This window comes from Gadus macrocephalus, chromosome 18, assembly GCF_031168955.1.
Source record: "Gadus macrocephalus chromosome 18, ASM3116895v1".
NCBI classification, from domain to species: Eukaryota; Metazoa; Chordata; class Actinopteri; order Gadiformes; family Gadidae; genus Gadus; species Gadus macrocephalus.
Genome location: NC_082399.1, coordinates 2,571,434 through 2,596,526, shown reverse-complemented (window position 1 = coordinate 2,596,526; position 25,093 = coordinate 2,571,434). Strand labels below are relative to the sequence as shown.

Sequence of the window (25,093 nt, the reverse complement as noted above, 5' to 3'; positions counted from 1 at the left end):
ATAATTATTACAAAAACAGGCAAAAACAGGTACGAGTAGTCACCAGTCAAACACTTGCAGTAGCTACGGTGAGTTAGTTTAACTGCCTGTCTGTTCCAGCTCGTCAGACGGATCATGCACTGTGTCACCGTGTATTGTCTCCGCTTTATGAGACGCACTTAGGAAACTTTAGCAGCAGCAGAGGGCATTTCTACTGTGTGTAGCGTTGTTCTTGAGCCAAAAAAAATTTGCAAAGAAACTGCTCCAACAGGTAATGCTGGAGTGAGTGGGCCGGGACAAAGTGCACAGTGCACCACTGCCGTTTTTTCCATTCGTACTTTTAGCGTTGCCGAGCCCTGCCGTGCCGCGCTGATTTGCGTTCCCAACGCAAGTCCAAACGCGCCGAGCCCCGCCCGAGACGCCCCGGCCCCGGTTCCCCTCTGACGAACCCGGGCCAGGTTGGTTCAAGGGTTGGAGATGTGGGAGAGTTACTTTAGAGGTCTAGATATGCATGCTGTTCTCTCCAATGGTTGATTGAGAGAAAACATTTTGTTCGTAGTGGGCAAAGTATTTTTTGTTGTTTTATGATTACCTTGGGATGGATATAATATGTTCATGGTCTACTTGGAGATTTAGTTATGTTGGATGTTGAAGTATGCAAAAAAGGGATGACATGTCCACCTGATCTAAAATGATCATGTTTGGTGGAGTAGTCGTTAATTTATTAAGTTAGTTATTGGAGGTAGTTCTTGTGGTGTCTTGTGTCTTTGCTTGTAATGATTATTATATATATTATTATGAGTGATTATACTATACTGTAGTATAATTCAGACACAAATCAAATCATACAATTATGTATGATATGTGTCATCCGAGATTAAGGAAACCAGCTAAATGGAAACACTGGCTGCTCCATCAACAAAGATACAGACAGTATGTTCTCCTTTTTAAACATCCTCTCTGTTTGGCTTTGTGTTATGAATCACTATATTCTGAGTAGCCCGGGTTGCCAGATATGAAACAAATTGGCCAACAAACACAGTGTTCTCCAGCCATGGAACCAAGAATAAGTTATTTTTGAAAAAGCTCCATGAGGAGAGCTGTGCTAGAACACCGGTTAATCTTAAAACACACTGGTGCATCATTCAAATGCCAAGAATGATTATGAGACTGATGCCACATGAGCTGGTTTATTATTTACCAACAGTAAATAAAGTGCAGCCATATGCATCGGCTGGCATTCATCAACTTAAAGTTTTGCACTGGTCATCGCTGGTCAATGTAAAAATGGATAATTTTCTAAACCTGGCAACCCACGTGAGCTACTGCTCTGGGGATGAGGGGGGCGTTGCCGAGCCCGCCCTCCACTTTTGGGACTGCAGTCCCCATTTCAAACGCTGGGGGTCATTGTAACATATTTTCCCGTTCAGCCTTCTATATCATTTGTTATTCGCTCCCTAGAGGCCACCATTCACGCGCTTACCGCTAGATTTTACGACTTTCAGTTGACACTCATTACAAGCCCTGCCCTAACCACAGGGAACTTCTGCCTCTCTGGCGTTTGGAAGGGTTTGAGTTTCAACTTTCATTGGGAAGTCCCATTTAACCTCAATAATACCCACCCGTTGACCACATTTGACACGATTGTGGGCATACAATTCTAGTTTGAAATTATTCACACTTTCAAATTATTATAAAGAAGCCCTCTCCTATACCTCCTTCCATTCAGACATATTGACCGATATTTACTTAAAGAGATGGAGATACTGGGCTTGCCTTTCTGGGAAGGGTCAGGCCTATAGCTACTAGAGCCACTCATATAGTTACACATTGTGGTGCACGCATAATAAAACCCAGGAAAAAACAAAAGGAAAAGGCACCCACCATATGATGAGTGACACATTGTCTGCTCCCACAACACACACTTCCCTCACACACACGCACGCACACACACACAGACACAGACACACCTCCCACACACAGAAAAAGCAACTCAGTTTCGGTCTTCTTCGTTTCCTGTTGCCCTGTACTCTCACTTTCAGTAGTAAGACTAGGGATAGCGAATATGGGTCATAGGCACTGATGCAGTGGCAATGGCATCTGAGGAAGAGTTTTCATGAAAAGTTACTAAGAATTTGAAAATAACTTCATCTGTAACCTTAAAATTAACCTTACATTTTCGGTAGGTACGATTTGGAGAGTTGTCAAAGCAAGAGAGCATAATGTTTTTTTATTTTTAAGCACTGGATTCAAGAATCTTTGATTGACAGGCACGATGGATGCACGAAATGAGCCAGGAGTGGTCGAATATTAAACTGGAGTACAGTCAATTGAAACAGAGCCTTTCACTCACTAACCGATGGCAGGTGGCTATGCCAATACTAACAGGTTACACTCAAATTGAAGGTCTTACATCTTGCCTACAGCAGCTTTAACCTTGACCTAACCTTAAAGGGGTAGTTCGGAATTTTGGACATAGGGCCTGATTCCCAAGTGAGCATTGGTATTCTATATCACTGGAGACAGTTTTCAACAAATTTCATACAGTCCTTCTAGTTGCAGAGTTCGCTCGTGCTAGGCTAGCGCAAGTCAACGGGCAATGCTAGCCTGCTATTAAAAACAGTCTTACCCACTCCACAGTACACCCGAGGTAAATCAATTATAACGACAGACTATAAATCTAAATGTCTGTTTATAGAATAATGTTAGAAATAAAACCAACCTTGCATTGCATTTTGAGGGAATTGCGGGGTCTCAGCAGCAGTGTTTATATTCCTGTACGTAGGCTACGGCAGCGGCGGACTGATACCTAGGTTACCTGCCGCTGTCATTGCTACAAACGCAGAGTACAGTGAACGAAGGAATTCTATAAGCGTATTCAATTAACAAGATATGCCCACGTTTGGAGGAGTTAGCGATGCATCTGCTTTTGAAGACGATTATGAGGAATTTGTTGTATCCAACGAATCGTACATGTACGAGCCGGTGTTTTGATGTCCAAGCCAGCAGCAACAAGCCACAGTTGAGTCCTTTCTGGATCTCGCACTGGAAATTGGTGGAAACTTTGTGGTGCCCATCTGTACCGTTTATTTCTACAATTTCTAAAAGCACACTGAACCATCATGTTGCCTAGTTGTTCAATTGCGCTTCTGTCCCACGCTTCTCTGTTTACGTTCTTCTGTCGTGATTCGGTTACAAACCTAACCAGCGCATAGTAAAATTCCGCTTCTGCTGAGAGAGTAGTCCCTCGATGATTCATGCGATGCAAGGTTAGTTTTATTTCTAACATTATTCTATCAACACAGACATTTAAATCTATAGTCTGGCGTTATAATTGATTTACCTCGGGTGTACTGTGGAGTGGGTAAGACTGTTTTTAATAGCAGGCTAGCATTGCCCGTTGACTTGCGCTAGCCTAGCACGAGCGAACTCTGCAACTAGAAGGACTGTATGAAATGTGTTGAAAACTGTCTCCAGTGATATAGAATACCAATGCTCACTTGGGAATCAGGCCCTATGTCCAAAATTCCGAACTACCCCTTTAACCATAGCCTTAACCAGTTGGTTCCCTGGAGTTTCACCCATGGCTGTGGTTAAAGGAGTGTATGATGTAGAATCTTCGTGCAAACTATGACATCATGGAAATGCCTTCTAAATGCTACCTGGGTGGGGAAATGGAATGCAGAACTCAAAACAATGTGGTGCGTTGTCATGGTTTACACTGAATCTAGTAGGATTCAACCGACACGGCTGCTGTATTGTCTGATTAAATGACTACCCATGTGATTAAGTAATCTGGCCTAAATATTTCAGCTGCAAGCTAATAACTCCAGAGATACAGTCCACCTTGTTTGTAAATAATACAGGCCTTGCATCAGAAAGCATCATGGGATTTTTCGTTGGTGATACTCCGTTATATTGAGTCGAATCAAGGGGAGTGCTGTCGAAATCTTAATCAACGTAAATTGACAAAGTTTTAGGCCATTGAAAAGGTTGTTTTTACCACGGCTGGCATGAGAAACATTGGGACAGTTTCAAACACACCAATGTCTCCCCTAATGACGAACCATTTCACGATTAATTATTAAACAATGACCAAAAGACTGACGCCTTACATAATAACTAACATAACAATGCTTCCATGCTTCCAAAATGGAGTCGATCAGATTCACATGCCCTATAGTGCATTCCTCCATATCACTGCCATCACTGTAACACTTAAAGGCCAAAAAAGGAAACTCTAGTATAGTTTCAGTATCGTCTGGGATAGATATGACTTTTTACTCTAAGTTGACCTCCTGGCCTTGAGAGCTGCTGTTGTTCATTTTTTTCCCCACTGTGACCGTGTGATATATTGCTTCCCTTTTCATTAAATATTGAGTAATCTGGTTCTTAAGGATCATACTTCTATTCCTCAGAGGCAACTGCCAAAGTAGCAGCAAACTGAGTGTAAGTAGTGACTTCTGCTTTTGTGATGACACCCAGTCTTTAGGAGAAAAAATATTTTTTTCTCCCTATGTTATGAAAACGGTAATTTCTCCATGTGCATTTAGGTTCACAAATCATCTCCATGCCAAAGTTTCCTTTTCCTGTAATTAGGGTTAAACGGATGTAATTTTCCACTCTCTGCGCACCCTCATTTACACCATACATAAACAACAGACACACATGCACACAAACACACACACACACACACACACACACACACACACACACACACACACAATATATGTTCCCTCACATACTCCCACACATGCACACACCCGTACTTACACACACGTTCACACTCATGTTTACACATCCAACCACATATACATTCAAACACACACACACACACACACACACACACACACACACACCCCCACTACCCATCAGGGAGCTTATCTCCGTCGCGGCGCACAGAGAGCACAGTCAGTTCTCCTTTCTGGCGCTGGGGCTGCACGCTACCACAGCTGCTGCTGCTCCGCGGAAGGAAGGATCTGTGAAGGTTGTTCGCACGGTCGGGGGCGCCGTCCGGTACAGCTCAGCCCGGCGCAGACGCTCACCCAGAGTGGTCTCGGCCCCCCGCGGCGACGGCCCGGTCCCTCCGGTAGTCGCGTGGCCGTTGTCGCCGTCGGGACGCCCCAAACCAATATGATGGATTTGTATTCCGGGGTCTGGCCGAGCCATCGGGGCGCCAGGGGTGCCCGGCCTGCGCCCCTGAGATCGCAGGTAAGGGTCGGACTCGGGTTCCCCCCGACCGCGAGGTCTTTGTACGGGGGGGGGGGGGGGGGGGGGGGCAACAGACGCGGGTCCTGACGGGGGACCGGTCCACTGCGCTGGTGTGGAACGGTGTCGTTCAGTAATTTTGTCTTTGTTGTGTGCAAAGTTCAATGCCTCGTCGTGAAAGGAGCGCTTCCTGTTTTGACCGAGTGTCGAGTAACGTTTCGGTGCTTTTAGGGCGAGTGCACTGCCGGAGTTTAAACAGAAACGGAGGTACTTGTTCTCGAGATTGCCTCATCTGAACAACTTCACACCCAGCATTGCTCACCCTTTGGCCCCTGAAGCGATACCATGCAGTGTTGATCGGATAAACGTCTGTCCAGAACTTCAGGACGGACGTGCATGCGTACAGAAACATAGAAGCAAGCAATGCACAGTGCTGTTTGTAAACAGATGTCATGTGTGGATGCTGCTTGCACGTGATGTAAGTCGTCAAGAGTAGTTAATATGCTCCCTGAAACTAGATGATAGTTGGTCTCAAATGTGTGATACTTCAGTGTCATTCATGGAACTACATTGCTTCAGATGGTGAGGGCTCAGAGGGGGAAACATAATCGTTGTGTTGCGTTGTTGCATTGGTGCGCAGCGTTTAAACAGAAGTACTGTGATGCATGGCCTTGTATTTGAATCAGAGGAATGTGATTTGGTTACATATTCTGACTCAGTTTTCTCTTCTGAGTTTGCATATTACAGGCACTATTCAATGGTTACATTCCATATTGCACATTTATTTCCATATGTAATTTCTGAGATTCAGAATAGCGAAGTTGACGGGAAATGTGATCTAGGGCATATGGCCCGATAAGGACAGACTTGAACCGAAGAATCATAACAAATATGCCTCAAACCACATTTTCAGTGAGATCTAAAATCCATATTTCAACCAACAAACTATGATCAACCTTAGCTTATGCATACAGCAAAGGTCAGAAAATGCTCTGATTATCATTTACATTATTTGACATAAAGTGCCGGTCGAAATCATGATCAATTTCAATGCTTATTTCCTTGTACACTCTCAACACGCACACACAAACACACTGCTTATGTGACGATCTGTCTTCACTTCAATGTTGTGAACAGGAAAGTATGTTGGGTGTGGCTGATAAGTATAGCATCCAGAGCAGTTGCAGCATTGCACATCAATATCGTGCGTATCCATGCAATGCATGATCAGAGCGGTTTGTACACCACCATCCAATAGTATCTATCAGTCTATCAGTACGTGAATCAGACAGAGCATTATTATTTATTTCTTATTTTATGGATATGTCACATAAAAGGAATTTGTTCTGGTATGTTGGCAAGCAGTGGCCTGGGAACCAGACGAAACTGCAAACTCGTGTTTTATTTGCTCTGGCGTTTGCGTGTAGTCCCCCCCCCCGTCCCCCCCTCCTGACCCCCGTTCAGACAGATTTCCATCAGACCTGCCCCGGGTCGGCCAATCAGAACCCCTAGTTTGAAGTGTGCATGCAGAGAGGTTTCAGTATGATCAGTGATTCCAGCAGGGCTCTGGATAGGTAGGCATATGTGTGTATGACATCTGTATCTATATTTATATCCAAAGCAAATAGCGTCAAGTATGCATTTATTGGGCATAAATATTCAAGCTCATGCAGCTGCCTTCACTTAGTATATTGTTTGGGTTTCATAATACTGTGGCTTCTGTTCTACACAATCAAATATACAGGCTAGTTTATATAATTTAGTCACTTGCTGCCCTACGTTTAGCATAAAGACATTCATGAGCTTATGCCACGTACAGCTCCATCATTCATTCCTTATTCTCATTCTAACCCTATTTTGATGTTATCACACAATATTTCTTCAAAGACAATAATGACAATGGAAAAATTGATGGGGGTTTAGTAGAGGGAACATATGGTATGTTTTTAAATACTACTAATTGAATTTGGTGCGCACAACATAATTTCAGATACTTAAAAGATAAAAATATGTATTTTTGTTATGTCAAGCATGGCTGCAGTGGCACTCGCCGTCCAGCGGGGGCGCTTCAACCCCTCCTGGATGCTTGTAGGGCAGTGGTTACATACAGTAGCGTAGGCCTGCGGCGCTATTCAGCTAATCACATCTCATGCAGGAGGCACATCTATTCTTAAAAATAATATTATTTATTGTGAGCTGTTGAACAGGGACACGGAAACACATACACACACAGCAAGTGAGAACATGACCTCATGGTAAATGTATTGATTCGTACTAGTATTTTACTAGTATTGTTTATAATCCAAGTTTTCTTTTTTTTTCTAATTCCTCTGCGTACCGCTTGATAGCGCTGGTATACGCTACCATAGTATGAGAACCACTGTATAAACGTGTAAACGTAAAAAATCCAAAATAAAATTGTAAATGGATATTAAATAAAGAGTCGGAGAATAAAAAATAAATGTAACAAAGTGTAAGTGTGCGTTTTTGCTAAAAGTTATGCAAGTTCAGAGAACGGTTCTGACTTGAAACCCTTTGCGTTGTGTTCCCTCCCCCGAGATCAGATCGTTAATAGCCCAGTACCCACTGGCCCGCAGCAGACCTGGTGGGCGTTCGGTGTGGTTGTTGTTGGGCAAACGTCACACAGGAAAAGAGTAGTTCAGCAGAACAAGAATGCTGCAACTCTTGTTTCCTCTGTCAGAGTCTAGTCTACTCGTGCTGTCTCGCTCTGCTCTTCTGGTCATTCTATTCCCGGAGTCGCTGTCTGTCTGGCCGGGTGGATCGATTTAGCCCACACGCTGATATTTAGATCCATAATGAAACGTGACAGCTAACTGATCAATTGGAATGATCGCAATGGCATTGAACACAGTGAGCCGCTACTTACAATCAATAAATTATATACATTAATATATATATTTTTTCTATGCAAAGTGCATGAGGCTGCTACCCACTTGTATGCAAATGAATTGACCTCCCAATGTGGTCGGTGCTGCGTAAGAGCTGTGTTAATGTTCACACTGTCTAACTGAGGGCCTTACCAGGCCACTGAGTGGGACTCCTTTTATAAGGAACAAACCACAGAGAGATGTGTGTCCGTACAACAGGAAGGGAGGGTTGATATAGGCCTGTGTGGGGGGGGGGTCCGGATATAGTCCTCTGTGGAGACAGGAGAGAGAGTCGCTTGCTGTATTTAGACGATGGGCTGGTTCACAAAAGAAGAGGTAGGTCGCAGGGCCGTGGCATAGACCGAGTGGGCAGGTCGGCAGCTCTGTATCTGGGTTGTGTGCGTGCGTGCGTGCGTGTGTGTGTGTGTGTGTGTGCGTGTGTGTGTCGAGGTTGATGGTGATGATGATGGTGATGATGATGATGATGATGATGGGTGGGACGTACAGGAAAAACCTTGTGGTTTATGACAAATCCATTTGTTATGCTGCTGTCACACCTTCCATTGGACTGTTGATGTATTTAATTAGGTATACTCAAAGCGTTCCATTGGGGAGCTCAAAGTGTGACAACGACCTGTGTGTGTGTGTGTGTGTGTGTGCGTGCATGTGGGTTGATACCGAGGACAGCGAAGGGCAAGAGCGAGCATTGGTCACGATGGTATTCGTCAAGCAAATTAGTTGTGATGGGGCAGCTAATGATTTGCCTACAGGATGGGCCGACGGTGCGCACCACAATACCTGGGAGACGCTCTGGAAGTAGTGGGACGTTCACACCTTCACGAATCACTTTCCTTTACGACATCCAGTGTGTCATTTCAAACGGCACGCAGGATATTATGTTGGCTTACACTCAGACCAAGGCGCCGCCATTGTGTTAGTGTCGAGTTGAAAGCACACACTGTTGTTGTCGACAGTTAAGCTCAAAGAGTTGTGACACCTTCATGGTCTTGACGGACGGCCGCAAAACTATTCTTTGGTTCCGCATCATCGGAACGGAAACGCCTGCACGCAAGCACACACGTGCTCCCTCTGACACACAACACACGCACGCATACCACAACAACACACACACACACACACACACACACACACACACACACACATGCTCCCTCTGACATGCATGCCTGCACTCTAAAACACACACATGCTCTCTCTGACACACAACACACACGCACGCATGCACGCACGCACACCACCACACAACACAACACACACACACACACACACACACACACACACACAAGCTCTCTCTGACACGCATGCACTCACTCACTCACTCACTCACTCACTCACTCACTCACTCACTCACTCACTCACTCAATCACAAACTCACTCACTCACAAAGACACACACTCACTCACAAAGACACACACACACACAAAGACACACACAAAGACACACACACACACACTCACCCACAATCACACCCACACTAACCAGCTACGTAGCATTGTGCTAACGGCGGCGTCTGACCGAGGTCTCTCTGCTCGCGGCCCCCCTACAGCAGGACCATGAGAGGACCTCGGCCGTGTACGTCAACGTAGCGCAACTCCGCCGCAGCGCCTCGGAGCCACCGCCGCCTGCGCTGCCCGCGGCCAGCCGCGCGTCGCTGCTCCTGGACCCCGCCGACTGGGAGGTGCACACCGACCGGGACAGCGGGCAGGACTACTACTACCACCCCGCCAGCGGGCGGACCACCTGGGACAACCCCCTGCCGCCGGGCTTCCTCCCGGACGCCGACCCCCTGCCGCCGCCGCCGCCCCCGCAGCCGTACTCCCTGGACCCGCCGTCGCCGCTGCTGCTGCTGTCGCCGGCCGCGTCGTCGTCGTCGTCGTCGGCGGCGCCCGCCCAGACCCCCGACTGGGAGCGGCTGGTGGACCCGAGCAGCGGCCAACCCTACTACTACAACGCCATGTCGGGGGAGACGTCCTGGGACGAGCCCCTGAGCCCCTACCCCTCCCCCACCGACCCCCACAGGGCCTTTGAGGACGTGCTGGTGAGGGAGGGCTGCTCTACTTTGCCACGGACTCCTGTCTCTTGTTTTAGCCTCACCCCAGGGGGGAGGGGGGGGAGGGGAGGGGAGGGGAGGGGCTGGGAATAAAGTCTGGTTTTTAATGGGATTTATCTCGGGTGCACCTACATTGGAACCGGGACCCAGTTCCTCTGCGAGGCGGAGGGGAAGGAGGAGGCGTTCTGCCCTCCTTTAAACGATGACGAGCAGCGCAGTAGATTCATCAACGTATTTAGGGGTTAGCTGCTTGGAGGCAAATACCATCCGCAACACTGAATAAAGCAATATATTCAAATTGAACAGAGGGACCACGATTAGGAAGATCAACCTTTAGTACAGGTAGCAACTTTTAGTGGAGGCAGCAACATTTCCGTAGCCTTATAGCATAATTGCCAGAGTCATATTTTAAGTTTCATCTTGAATTTAGCATCAATAAACGCCCGAGTCAACTAGATGACTTGCAGTGCAGGGTGATTATCAATGCAGATTGAGAACGTCAAATTCAAGAAGCACCCTGATTGGCTTAGGATATAGCCAATGAAGCACAGGAAATTAGCAGCATCAGGGGAGTAGAGTTAGGTTAGATATCAGCCAAAATATGACCTAGGCCAGGCCTATTCAACTAGCGGTCCGCGGGCCGAATACGGCCCTTCTTATTTATTTTCTGGCCCGCAAGAGGTTGCATGTCCAAAATATGTAAGGTCAAAAATTGTTATAATGATGCAATTAGAAAAAGAAAGGAATGCGTCTTACAAGTTTATTCCATTTAGCAGTACTATATATATTAAGTTAACACTACTTTAAGTACGATTTACTTGTAGCGATTAATTGACATTATAAGTTTTGTATGTGTGGCCCATGAACCACCAGTGGTTTTCCTTTTTGGCCCACTTGTGAAGGAGGTTGAATAGCCCTGACCTAGGCAATTATGCCATGAGGCTACAGTTTAGTAAAGGTAACCCCATTTAGTAGAATCAGCAACATGTTGTACAGGCACCAACATTGAGAAGAGTTATCAGCCCATGGATCAGCAACATTTAGCAGACCTACAAACATTGAGTAGAGACGATACAAAGTTATCCACCATTGCTTACAGCGTCCTTCTTCTTGGTGCTGCGTCTAACTCCTCCCCCCCCCCCCCCCCTCCTCAGCCTCCCTTCCCCGAGGAGGACTACCCCCCTGGGGACTACGCCGAAGACCCTCTGGGGGAGGTGCTGGAGGACCCAGAGGACTCCCCCTCCTTCCCCCAGGAGTTCACCCTCGGCCACGTGACCCCGGCCTCCCTCCCCAGGGCGGCCCTCGACCGCAGCGCCCCCGCTGGCTGGGCCCTCAGCGTGGACCCCGACGGGACCTGGGTCTTCACCAGCGAGCACTCCCAGGAGCAGGTATAGGGGGGGCCCCCCGGGGACCTGTGTGCCAGATGTATCGGATGTCTGTGCCGCTGGCGGTGCACGCCTTGGCTGTGTGCGGCCCACTTTGACGGCGGCGGCGACCTCGTGATGTTTCAAAGTGTGTTTTTTTTAAGCGATGTCGTCATGGCCGGGCTATACAGACGCTAACTAGCTTCTCAGATGTTCCCTCAGTGATGGTACAACAGTGTTTTGCTCGTAAAATGCGAGCATAGATTGTTTTCCAGTTTAAGATTATCCTGAACGTTGTTTGGGAAATGCAAAGCGTTTGACCTACATTGAGTCCTCCTGAATATATCTTCGTAGAGCCAAGGCTTTTACAATAACAATCCACCCAATTCACCCCAAGTCACCGAACTCTCACTCTTCGCTTCATATTTAGTCCTGTTGGAGAATGAGTGTTTTTTTAAAGACCTGCTGAGGTCTATTAAAGTGGGGGACTTGTCGTACAGCCAAACCACCAGGTTAACCCATGTACTGTATACTGAGGATTTTTGCCTGAGGGTCTGGCAGAAATAGGGGCTGCATAGCTACTATATATATCATTCCCCTTGCATAAAGAACCATTTGAAAAATGAAGAAACCTTTTGTGTACCTTTTGTGGTACTGAGTTGTCGGTTGGATTTGCTGTCGATCCGCTATAGAAGGACGATGCGCGCACTAAGAAGTTGTGCTAATATGGGAAGTGTGATATGTGTCTTTCCTTGTTGCCCCAAAGTGGATCAAGTCTCTGGACGAGCACGGGCAGACCTACTACTATACGAGGGACGGCTCCAAGTCTCAGTGGCACCTACCCGAGGTAAGACACCCCTGGTGGGGTTCATAACATTCTAGTGAATGTGGTGAGCTTCATAGTGGGCTGTGCTAAGCAGTGCCTCCACTGTCTCCACACAATCAGGATTAACAAGGCGACCTGTTGGAGCGTAGAGACGGCTCCACAGAGTTGGGGAGAGGCGTTTTGAAATGACGGCATTCGCTACTGTCACACTTGCTGTCCGCAATTCAAGTAAAATGGGTGGGATGAGATTAGCTCAGACAAAACAGAGATTGTCTAAGTGAGCTCAAGACCAGGCGACGTGTTCAACTAGGTACCTGACGCTGAAAGACAGCACAGGTGTCTGACTGATTGTTGCTGTTATCGTTTGAATTTAAACACAAATTCGGCAACATAACTTCACATTGCTTTGAGTTTGAAGAATATAAACAGCGGTTCTTCTTGTGTACTTGGAGAAGGGTGGAGGTGATGGCAGCTGGGCTGGAAATGTGAGGAAGAGTCATGTACGATTTGCCTCCTGCTCCCTCTCCCTCCCTCTCCCTCATTTTCCCACAGGCTCATGTATTTGTAGGCAAAGTAGGGAATGGAGTGGAGGCCGACAGCGTCTTGAAGAACTGGAGGCACACCATGGGTCCTCCGCAGCTCGGCCTGGCCCCAGAGGAAGAGGTGAGCCCCTTTCTGATGCACCCCCTCATCTTCTCTCATCTCTCATTGTCATTTTCTCTCTCCCTCTCTCTCTCGTTCATACTCTCTCTATCTCTCTCTCTCTCTCTCTCTTGCCTTATCTCTCTCTCGTTCATATCTCTCTCTCTCCGACATTCTCTCTTTCTTTCCTTCTCTCTCTTCTTTCTTTCTTTCTTTCTTTCTTTCTTTCTTTCTTTCTTGCTGGCATGCATTGACACACAAAGCTATGGTATGTTTGCTTGTTTGTTTGTTTGTTTGTTTGTGTGTATTCGGACCGGGACATGTATGCTGCACCAAACACGGCCTCCCTCACACGCACACACATCGCTGAGGAAGCACACTTATACACAAAAGTCAATGCACACATTTGTGATACATATTTACATTGCGTCACGCCGCGACTCCCATTTGTGGCTGAGCATTGATCAATGCGTCAGATCAAAACTGGAATAACTACAAGTTTGTTTGAATACACCTGGACCGAATACAGAGGCACTCTCTGAACGAGCAGCCAGAGGTTTGTCACATGTCTGTGTTATAATTGTTAGTCGGTAGTCACACACACACACACACACACACACACACACACACACACACACACACACACACACACACACACACACACACACACACACACTGTACTCCCTTTCCCGCCCCCTCTATCACTCCGTCCTTTATCTCTCTCTCTCTCTCTCTCTCTCTCTCTCTCTCTCTCTCCCCCTCTCTCTCTCTCTCTCTCTCTCTCTCTCTCTCTCTCTCTCTCTCTCTCTCTCCATCTCTCTCTCTCTCTCTCTCTCTCTCTCTCTCTCTCTCTCTCTCTCTCTCTCTCTCTCTCTCTCTCTCTGTATCTATGTCCTCTGTGTCTCTCATGCTCTCTCTCTCTCTCTCTCTCTCTCTCTCTCTCTCTCTCTCTCTCTCTCTCCCCCTCCCTCCCTCTCACACACAAACACGCACATGCATAAGGTGTGTCAGTTGAAAGTGGAGGCTTAAGTCAGGCCCAAGTACCGTGGGTGAGTCTGTGTATGACACCTGACCCGCCCAGATTTCAGCCGGGACTGCATTCGGTTAAACTGACAGGAAGCATATCTCCCTGCAAAGCAATTGCCCGAAGCTTATATGCCAAAGGAAGGATGACGAGTGATACAGACATGTGTGAACACACAGTATTTAGTGAATCCCAGGGCCAAATACAGTGCAGTGGAGGGAATAAACCCTGCTATTATTCTATTACTGCAGCCATTCCTACCATACCGCGATGCAGTGGCGAGTAAGACACACACACAAATCAAATTAATACAAAATAGGAACGAGGACATACCGCTGCATAAGACAGCACAACAAAGTGGTGATGTCATCCTGCTGTCTCTAGCTCTCTCTCTTGCACTCTCTCACTCACTCTCTCTCTCTCTCTAACTTTCTCTCTATCTCTCTCAAGCTCTCTCTAGCACTCTCCTGTCTCTCTCTCTCTCTCTCTCTCTCTCTCTCTCTCTCTCTCTCTCTCTCTCTCTCTCTCTGTCTCTCCCTTTTGTGTGTGTGTTGTCTCACTCGCTGGGTAACCTCGCAGTCAGCATCCTGTGTTTGGTCTACCAAACCACACGCGCCCCGCGTTTGGTTGGCAGGGCAGCGTGTCAGCGGATAGACCACACGTGTCAACAGTCACCTGTCTGGCTGTAGGGGCGTGCTGCGCTGCTCCGTGTCCCACTCTTCACTTCAAGTCCCATTTACACAGTTTCACTGCAGGTTTTAGACAAATGTACCTTTTTGACGCTATGACACCTGTGACAACCATGACACCTATGACAACTCTCTCTCTCTCTCTCTGTCTCTCTCTCCTTCTTTCCTTCCTTCCTTCCTTCCTTCCCTCCATCCTTCCTTCGTCCCTACAGAAGTTTTTCCCGGGCCACCGGAGGAACATGTCGGACTACGGCAGCGACACCTCGAGTACGGGTCACTCCCCGGACACCCAGCACCATGTGAGTCCTGCTTAGGCTCCTCCCACTACCATTTACCCCTCAGCCACACACACACACACACACACAGCCAACAACCCCCCCCCCATCTGCTGCATTTGGGTCTGATGACACCAATTACACCGGATTATCAACAGCGCCGCAAAAAAACGAGAAAAACAACTGTCCCCATTCATTGTAGCCCACGAATACTATGCCGCTATCTGAATGTTTTTTGTGTGTGTGTGTGTGTGTGTGTGTGTGTGTGTGTGTGTGTGTGTGTGTGTGTGTGTGTGTGTGTGTGTCTGAAGGGCATTGGGTTCAGGCCCTGGAGAGATCCCTACTATCTGACCTGGCGCTGGCTACGTTGTACCGTGGGTTCTTTGGGTTCTGAGTGGTTCCCTCTGAGCTGCGCGGAGCATAGAGAGGAAGCCGTGTCTTCCGTCTATGCTAGCCAGAGGTTGAGAACGGATCGCGTAGCTTTCACTGTGTGTCTTCATTCTGCGGCGGTGCATTAAAGGCACATCATTCCCAGCATGCATTGTATGTGAGTGATATGTCACCACACATGTGTGTGTGTAAATAATAACACTAATAACACTATTATGTGTAATTATTGTTTTGGTGCTGCGATGCACAAAGCATTCCTTGAGTCCGCAAACTATTCTTCTGTTGTGACGACATCAGGGATGATAAAGCACGTATTCCCTCTATCCTTGCCAAATTCCCCTTCCTGCCTGTTTCATATACCACAGACAATAGCTTTCGACACACGCGCGCATGCGCGCGCGTGTGTGTGTGTGTGTGTGTGTGTGTGTGTGTGGGTGCATGTATAAATTGGTCCCTTTGGTTAAAGTAAGGCATGATATGAATTAGCAGCACATGCTATATATTTTGAAGGGCATCTCATCGTATTTTTACACGCATGCCATCCCATTGACTCATCATACATGGCATGGCTGGTGCTCCACTCCATTGCTGCTGACTGGAATAGGTTGGCTAACTTTGGTGACCATCAATATTAAGCTACCACATTGTGTCGTTTGAATCCTCAGGTGCAGAACCTGGAGAAAGCTGGGATTCTCAACAAAACTAAAGTGTCCGAGAACGGTAAAAAAGTGAGGTAAGCAACTCATTTATTTCCCTAGTCTGTTAGGTATGTAACATTACACCAGTGTAAGCATTCTTGGTTGGACTCAAAGTACATATTTTAGTGTGTGGGTGTGTGTTTGTGTTTATCCAAGTCTTAGTCATTCCACCCATGTGACCTGTGTGTTGGTCATTTTAAGTAGGGATGCACCGAAATTAAAATTCTTAGCCGAAAGTGAAACCGAATACACTGAAACAGATGGCCGAAAGCCGAAACCGAATAGCGAATGTGTAGGGCTGGGTAGAAATATCGATTCATCAATGCACTGCAATTTATTTGTTCTCGATTCAATTTCGATTCAGAATATTTGTGAAATCGATTATTTCCATAAAAAAGAAGAAAAAAAAAGAAGCATGCATTGTTATCTAAAAGCGAGTATGCCTAAATGTACACATGCCCTTTTACATTTGTCCATGTAATGATTATTACTTTTATGCTGCAAGTTTAGCTCAGGAACAATACTATACAATGGTGTGTTCCCTTTTTGCTAGTTAAAGCACAGTGAAATGGTTAATTCATTTTGAAATGGTTAATTCTAAATAATATTTCGGTATTTTTGTCATCTGCACGTATTATTGAATCGATATCGAAGCAATTGGATCAATATCGAATCGAATCGATATCGAATCAAGACCTAAAGAATCAAATTGAATTGAATTGTTAGGTACGTGCCAGTACCCTTTCCTACGAATGTGTTTTTTGCTGTTTTTCATTCATTTCATTCATTCATTTTAACAGGCGCGCTCAGATCTTTCTTCATCTCTGTGTATTGTCATTTAGTTGTTTACAAACTTACGTGCGCACCCGGCTCATTCCACACTGGTTGCTTTTATTTTCTGATATTATCAAAAATAGAAATGTTCAGGGTTTTTTTTCCGCCTTTTTACTTCTTCGGCCAAAAACGGAAAACTATGTTTTGGGCCATTTTCGGTGGCCGGATTTTCGGTGCATCCCTAATTTTAAGTTTGGTGTCCGATCGATCTGGGCTCCCTTATCGTTGTTGACAACTATAAACACTGTTGACCCAATGCATAGTGGCCATCATTTACCGGTACTGCCCTCCCCTTCTTCCTGGATCTCTCTCTGCAGGAAGAACTGGTGCCAGTCATGGACAGTCCTCCACGGCGGGGTGTTAACCTTCCACAAAGACCCCAAGTCCACCACAAGTGGAGCCTCGGTACGAGACCGCCCCTCCCTCTGTGCTCAGAGTGTGTGTGTGTGTGTGTGTGTGTGTGTGTGTGTGTGTGTGTGTGTGTGTGTGTGTGTGTGTGTGTGTGTGTGTGTGTGTGTGTGTGTGGATAGCTGTTTACTATATCACAGGAACAAAGGTCTCTCTATTTAGGGTGGACCTTGTCGAAGAAGAGGAGCATTTAGTGTGGACTGGTGAAAGCCAAACTGGTGACCACACAGCCCTTACATTTATCTCTTTTATATGTTTACATTCGGTCGATTGTTTCAATGCAGTCAGTGCGTTCAATGCATTTTATCTTGCTTAAGGAGGTGTGTGTGTGTGTGTGTATTTGCGTGTCTACGTATATGTGTATTTGTGTGTATTTGCATGTCCATGTATGTGTGTATATGTTTCTCTATGTATGTGTGTGTTTGTGAGTGGGGGTGTGTGTTTGTGTGAGAGCAGGCAGGGGTTCCTCATGTCGTGGTTACATGCGGTGTGGGTGTTTGACTGGGCAGGGGGGTGGGGTGGATGACAGATTTAGTCTCCTTTCATCCGGTGTTGTGAGGATGCATGATGGAGGTGGGAGGGGGGAGGAGGAAGGGGGGGGGGGGACGAGCCCTCCGGTCATGAACACTCACAGGGCCGTCAAGTCTCACATCAGACGGTTGGTGTTTTGGAATGCGCCACTCACAGTTTCTTCTTGTGTATCGAAACCTCTGTCTGTCTGTCTGTCTGTCTGTCTGTCGGCCTGCGGGTCTGTCTGTCTGTCCGTGTCTCTCTGTCTCTCTCTCTGTCACTACCTCACTCTCTCTCTCTCTCTCTCTCTCTCTCTCTCTCTCTCTCTCTCTCTCTCTCTCTGTCTGTCTCTCTGGCTCTCTCTCTCTCTCTCTCTTTCTCTCTCTCTGTCTCTCTCTGTCTCTCTCTGTCTCTCTTTCACTACCTCCCTCTGCCTCTCTACCTCACTCTCTATATATAACTAACTGCTTATTTATGCTTCTTGTAAAGTTTTTTTGCATGCGTACCACAGGAGAAGTAGCCGATTCTAATCTCTCTCTCTTCATCTCTCTACCTTTACTTCTCAACCACTCTCACTCTCACTCTCTTCCACGTTCTCTCTATCTTTGGCTCCGCATAGAACAAGACCAATCAGATCGTCCCAGACGCTGCGGTGGACCTGCGGGGAGCCATGATTGGCTGGGCCTCCAGAGAGAAATCTAGCAAAAAGAACGTCTTAGAGGTGAGACTTGAATTTGTCTTGTTTGCTATAATGGAACAAAAATCCATAGCACAAGATAGCGTAACGCATAGATTTATCATAACCCTGGCCCTGAATTTAATTTAATGGAATGTTGTCAGATTAATATTATTTATATTTATTTTTGATAATACCATTATGTATATCCATTATGGCAACCTCTACTGCGTATCTTCCCAATGATCATGCTTTGATTATTAAGGATTATTCTTCGATAATTAAGGATTGCTCTTTGATAATTCATTTCTTGCTCTTCGGGGGTGAGGGGGGTGTCATAACTTTAGGTTTGGGAAGCTCTTTGAAGCTGAAGATGGGATGGAGGGCTCAGAAGGAACATTTACGAGGCATTGTTCTGATGTTGGCACCATTTGAGATCTGAAAGGGAAAACTAAACTCTTTGATCTTTCAGCATACCAAACGTTCCAGTAAAACATCTTTACAAGCAGCCTCATTGCTGCGATATTCTGTTCTTTTATTGGTAACCCTTTACAATAAGGGCACATAACATTGCCATTAGCATTAGTTAATGCAGTAATAAGCATTCACTTACAGTTAATTAACAGTTAACTAATGGTCTAGCTATCCTTTACTAACCCACTACCCCTAAACCCTATGCTAGTGCTACATAGTACTACTTTAAGTATCGTTAATTAATGGTTTATTAATGCTCCCTGTTACGCTTTTATTTGCCAGTTAAAAGGTCGGAACGGTGTTGAGTTCCTCGTTCAGTACGACAACGAGGGCATCATCAACGACTGGCACAAGGTCCTGGGCGACACCATTCGACAGCTTGTGAGTACTTCCATCGAGTCTTCATTGGAACCTTCCACACTGTATTGGCTGTGTTTACCACCAAGGTCAACCAGTGCTTGCTAACTGTGTTTGTTTGGTCCAGTTCAAATAATGAATAAGACTTCGAACCTGCTCTGTGTCACTTTCCTAATGCAGCTATTTACTCCATAAAAATATCTGAAGTAGAATGTTTCTCAAGAATAAAACGCGCCCATCCAAGAGTCAATCTATACAGGGAATTGTTTTCGGTTCATCTTTGTGGTCCACTTTGGACCATCAGAAAATCTTTTTTTTCTCTCTGTATATTATATAGTATTTTATATAATATTTAACTACAACTGTAGTTACAACTCAATCCACTAAAGGCTGCAATCGGGAACACGTACATAATGCAGCTTTAATAGTTCTAGCTTTGTTCAAATATCAGTAATAGTGATGTTGGGATGATTCGTCATGGGTCATTTGTGTGTGTGTGTGGGTGTGTGTATGTGTGCGTGTGTGTGTGTGTGTGTGTGTGTGTGTGTGTTAGGAGTACCAGGACCACCACTCAGAGGAGGAGGAAGGAGAGCTGTTTGAGAAGCCCTGCATAGCGGACATTAACCGGGAGGACCGGGGAGGCACCACGGAGAAGCATAGGAGAAGTGAGTCACTGCCATTGAAGCTGCTTTCAAAGGACCACTTCACTTTGTATTACGCGTGTGACACGTAGGTCCTATAAAGAGGAAAGAGTGATCTTGTGGAATCAATAAATATCACAATATGCTTATGTATATACAATATCTAGCTGAGGGTCATTACATTGAAGTGTATAAACGTTTAAAGTATTAATGTATCAGACTGAAGCTAGTTGTCTGACCTCATGTTAACACCATTTAAAGGGAATATCTTCTTATCGTAATTAACGCAGGCTATAAAATTCCATATCTTCATTTCATGACAAAACAGTACCATTCAAAGACACTAAACGGTAACATTAAATTATTACCCAGCCCAAGTTGCACTCATGGAACAATTTAAGATCTTGATAAGCGACTGAATCAACCAGACCGATGCTTTATTGACTGGCTCCCTTGACTACTGTCTGGATGGATGAAGTACCGTTGGCCCGTTGTCTCTCCAGGCACACGGCCCAGCTCGTCTAGCACCGTCCCCGAGGAGATGGACCAGAAGAAGGTCCGGAACAAGCTCATCAAGTTCCTCATGAAGCGGCCCACGCTGCAGTCTGTGAAGGAGAAGGGCTACTTCAGAGGTACGGGGCCGGGCTTCCTGGCCTGGGGACTCGCGGTTGTCTATCGTGGGTCGTCTTTGTCTTCCATGTCAGGCGATCCTTTACGTGTTGTTCCCCACCACGCCGCAGAGAAAACTCCGAACACACCTCAGATGTTTTATTTGATTTAAAGGGGACGCGTCGTGCTCGGGCTCATACAAGGTCGTGCAGTAGAGTCAGACCAGCGATGTCATTGGTGCAGGATTAGCGCTCTCCGTTGGTCCGATTCTGAAAAATAAGAAAGAGTTGATGTTCAATATGAGACCGCGATTCATTCACAACAGGACCACGTATATGAAGCGTTAGGCCTACTCTCTATTAGAAAGTAGCAGAAGGGGACGTTTCCCCTTTAATATGTTGGAGTATGTTCTGGGCCACATCACTCTTCTCTCTGATCCCATGCAGACAACATGCATAACATTGAGTATATTCTGGTGCACATCGCTCTGCTGTCTAATCCCATAAGGACGTGTTTAACATGTTGTAGTATATTCTGGTGCACAACGCTCTAATCTCTGACTCCATGTTGGCAAGATGTTGAACATGTATGGAAGCATTTATGTAGCAAAATTCAAATGGCAATGCAATTTGCAATTCAATAAGTCATTACATTATGCAACTGACATTATGCAATTTAATAATGTAATTTGAAACCACGTTATTCAAAGAGTATTTTAACATGCAAAGTTACAATGAAATCCTCAATTCAATATGATAAAGTTATAACTATAAAAATAGAATAACATTTTGTCACATTTTTTGAGAGCCTTTATTTAAATTGGAAAGCTAAAGCGCCCCCGTGATTGCAATGCACTTCGCCACGCACCGTGTGTGGCAAAATTCAAATGAAGTTTCACTGTGCAAAACGCTGTGCAGAAGATTTTGCAAAGGGTATTGCAAAAGATTTTGCAAAAGATTTTGCAACGCATATCAGCAAATCGCGTCTGGGCGGGACCTACGTCACTCTGCATATTAAAATACACTTTGAATAAAGTATTTTCAAATTCAAAAAACTCAAGGTTCAATCGCTCTACTCTCTGACCCCATACAGACAAGGTGTTGAACATGTTTGAGTATACGTTGGTTTTGATCGCTCTGCTCTTTGAACTCTGATCCCATGCACACAAGGTGTTGAACATGTTGAGTATGTTGGTTCAATGGCTCTGCTCTCTGACCTCTGAGCCCATGCACACAAGGTGTTAAACATGTTGAGTATATGTTGGTTCATTGGCTCTGCCCTCTGACCTCTGACCCCTTGCAGAGAACGTGTTTGGCTGTCACCTGGCCACGCTGTGCACCCAAGAGAGGACCACAGTCCCCAGCTTTGTGGAGAAATGTGTTCGAGCTGTAGAAAGGAGAGGTGCACTTTTTCCCTTCTTCTTCAATTATTCAACCATTATCATGAGGTGGGTGTTTTATTTTGTCGTCGGTGATTGACTGATGGTGTTGATTCGACAGGTTTGGACATCGATGGCATCTACAGAGTCAGTGGGAATCTAGCGGTCATACAGAAGTTGCGTTACAAGGCTGATCATGGTACAGTGAAATGCTTCATTTTCTCTGTCGAACTACTGACTAGTACTCTTGCGTTTTTGCTATGTTTTATTCCCATTGCATTCCCATTTATCTGATGTAATTTATATCGAAAATTATTACGAATTGGTCAGAGAAGGTTTTCCATCGCCGCACAGGAACTAAACGAGTACAGCAGCGCCCCCTTGTGTGTGCTAATGGTAACTACTCCTGTGTTGAACAGAGGAACTTGACCTGGAAGACGGCCAGTGGGAAGACGTTCATGTCATCACCGGAGCATTGAAATTATTTTTCCGAGAGCTTCCGGAACCCCTGTTTCCTTTCAGCCACTTCAACGGTTTCATTGCAGCCATCAGTAAGCCGGATTCCTCTGTTCATTTACCTGAAGCCATGTCACCTGAATATTTCTACATATATTGCCAATTCTTTCTGTCATTGTCGAGTCATGGTTTCATATAGTTTAATTATGTTAATTTAGATTAGGTTAGATTACTGTTGTCCTCCAGAGAGACAATTAAATGCCATCTGTGTGCATCATATAGAACTTTAATGACATAAACGACACAGCATCACATTAACACACTCTGCAGAAAATGAGTCAGGTAGTGAGTTTGTTCAGGCAGTCATGGCAGAGTTCACAAAGCTGTACCCTCACTAGGCTTTTCTATGGATTACATTTATCACCTTTGTGTGAAGGGATATGAGTGAGTTTTATCTCACTGTTCTAACATGGAATGTTTTCTCCCTCGCTCTTTCTAGAGTCAAACGATTACAACGCAAAAGTGTCTTACATGAGGGATTTGGTCAAGTCCCTTCCTCTACCGAACCACGATACCATGAAACTCCTGTTCGGCCATTTGCACAGGTACATCGGACCGTTTTATAATGTTCCACGTGACTTAGTTACTATACGTGTAGTAACTGTGTGTTAGAATGCTTGTAGATGTTGTGTATTTTCCTAATATTCAACTAAATTAAATTGTATTTGTATAGCCCTTAATAACCATTACAGTCTCAAAGGGCTTAACAGGCCAAATATTTATATTGGACATTGAACCGATAAGGAACGGAGAAAGATAACTCCCTTGGTAAGTGGCTGTGAATCAGCGCGTTCACTCAGGCTTTAACCCCTACGTTCCTCAGGGTCATCAAATACGGAAACGACAACAGGATGACGGTGCAGAACGTGGCCATCGTGTTCGGGCCCACCCTGCTGCGGCCGGAGGTGGAGTCGGCCAACATCGCCATGCACATGGTGTTCCAGAACCAGATTGTGGAGCTCGTCCTCAACGAATATGAGACCATCTTCAGCTAGGGGAACAATGACCCCGGTGGGGGGGGGGGGGAGAACACTGCAAACAAAGTGTTTGCCGGCGGAACACGGCAAACACTTTGACACGTGAAACCTGAGCATCACTTTGTTTAGCGGCAGGAAAGCGAGTGACACCTGCGATGTTAATAGATATTATATAAACAGCCGGGGGCCATGACAGTAGGGACTAACGTTTTCGGACCCCGGTCTTGCTTTCCTTTTAAAGGCTCGCACTATTTTGAAGAAATACACATTTTTATGCAGTATTTTAGGATTGGAAAACAGAAACATCGTTCACATTGGAGAGGGGGGGGGGGGGGGGGTCTCTGTTTCTAATCTCTGAGCAAGGTGGTGGAGGAGCGTTAGGCTTCGCTGTCCCTCTTTCAGCTTCCCACAGACCAAGCGACTCTCTGCCCCGCCCGTCACTCCCGCAGGGCGACGGGCGGGCTGCTGTTTCGCTGTAGTCCGCATTAATGTGTTATAATATTAATACTGCCTTGTAATGGAGCATCTATAGAATCTCACTGTGCCCTGGAAAGATGCAATAATATTAAGTTGTTGTCAAAGGATCAAACAAATGCGTCCATGTTTCTTTTTGTCTGTCTTTCTGTTTGTCTTAAATCTAAAGATTACTTTTTAATGTTGGCATGGATCTGAAGTGAGTGTATATTTGATATGGTGGTCGTTTGGTCTTCTATTCTCATTTTCTCATATTAGAACTATTATTGTAATATAGTAATGTATAAAATATTAAAACAGCTGTGAATTATACATTGACAAAGCCTACTCTTCAGCGTCTAGATTCCTCTTGAATGGATGGTTCGTCTTTCTATATCCTGCTGTATGGGCTTTGTATAATGACTATAGCATAACATACTGTTACCTTTTTGAAAAGTCTGTAAGTAAAACCAGGGAGATACCTGGACTATAATGAGATAAGCTCGATCATATAAGAGATGTGTGCCTGTAAATACAAATAGGGAGCATAGAGTTGCTGACGAAGCAGCCGATGCCCAGACTTCTCTTTAATAAAGAATAACTTTGTACAAATAAATTGTGATTATTCTTTCAAATAACTGAATAAAATATATTTAAGTACTTTATTATTTGAGTACTTTATTCATCCCGATGGAAAATGATTATATTACAATAAATAATTTGTAATCATAACTACCTAGCTTCATACGCTGTTTCATTATATTTGTGATGTTTAAAATAAATAAATAACCCATGGAATTTATTCGATTGAGGGGTGGTAGGAAACAAAATGGCAGAAGGGACAGCTAAAGCTGCACTGTCTGAAGTGATGGGAAGAGATAGGAAGGCATTGTTTCCAAATCCCGGGAAAGATAAATGGGAGACGGAGGGAAGTGCCAGGAAAAAAAACTGAAGGGAGGAGGTGTTGTACACTAGAATGAGATCGGGGCAGTGGGCTTTAGGAATGGGGCTCTATCTAGTAAGGAAACATCTGGATGGTATGACGTATGTATGTGGAGCATAAGAAAGTGTCAAACGTGTGTTATTCAAATGCAGGAGATATGTTGTACAAATCAGGAAAAATATGTTTATCGTATTAAGGAGAAATGGGGTTTATTACATTTTCCACAAAATCTCTCCTTGGAGAAAATCAGTCTAGTCATAAAAGTG

The 25,093-nt window shown here is 45.3% G+C and overlaps 1 protein-coding gene across 3 annotated transcripts in view; it reads left to right on the top strand.

The window, feature by feature from the left end:
* LOC132446861 (rho GTPase-activating protein 27-like) overlaps positions 1-24,549 on the top strand; it is a 29,394-nt gene extending 4,845 nt beyond the window's left edge. For 2 of the 3 annotated variants that reach the window (XM_060037414.1, XM_060037416.1), the window contains 16 exons: positions 9,640-10,131; positions 11,298-11,531; positions 12,274-12,354; positions 12,886-12,996; positions 14,901-14,987; positions 16,019-16,086; positions 17,203-17,290; positions 18,423-18,524; positions 19,236-19,334; positions 19,864-19,975; positions 20,455-20,583; positions 21,863-21,961; positions 22,060-22,137; positions 22,358-22,489; positions 22,894-22,999; positions 23,278-24,549. In XM_060037414.1, the coding sequence (XP_059893397.1) occupies positions 9,640-10,131; positions 11,298-11,531; positions 12,274-12,354; positions 12,886-12,996; positions 14,901-14,987; positions 16,019-16,086; positions 17,203-17,290; positions 18,423-18,524; positions 19,236-19,334; positions 19,864-19,975; positions 20,455-20,583; positions 21,863-21,961; positions 22,060-22,137; positions 22,358-22,489; positions 22,894-22,999; positions 23,278-23,449 (2,190 nt within the window). In that variant the 3' untranslated portion in view covers positions 23,450-24,549. Of the gene's footprint in view, positions 1-4,671; positions 5,191-9,639; positions 10,132-11,297; positions 11,532-12,273; positions 12,355-12,885; positions 12,997-14,900; positions 14,988-16,018; positions 16,087-17,202; positions 17,291-18,422; positions 18,525-19,235; positions 19,335-19,863; positions 19,976-20,454; positions 20,584-21,862; positions 21,962-22,059; positions 22,138-22,357; positions 22,490-22,893; positions 23,000-23,277 lie in introns of those variants that run through there. The other variant, XM_060037415.1, reaches the window with a different exon arrangement.
* Positions 24,550-25,093: the final 544 nt, after the last annotated feature.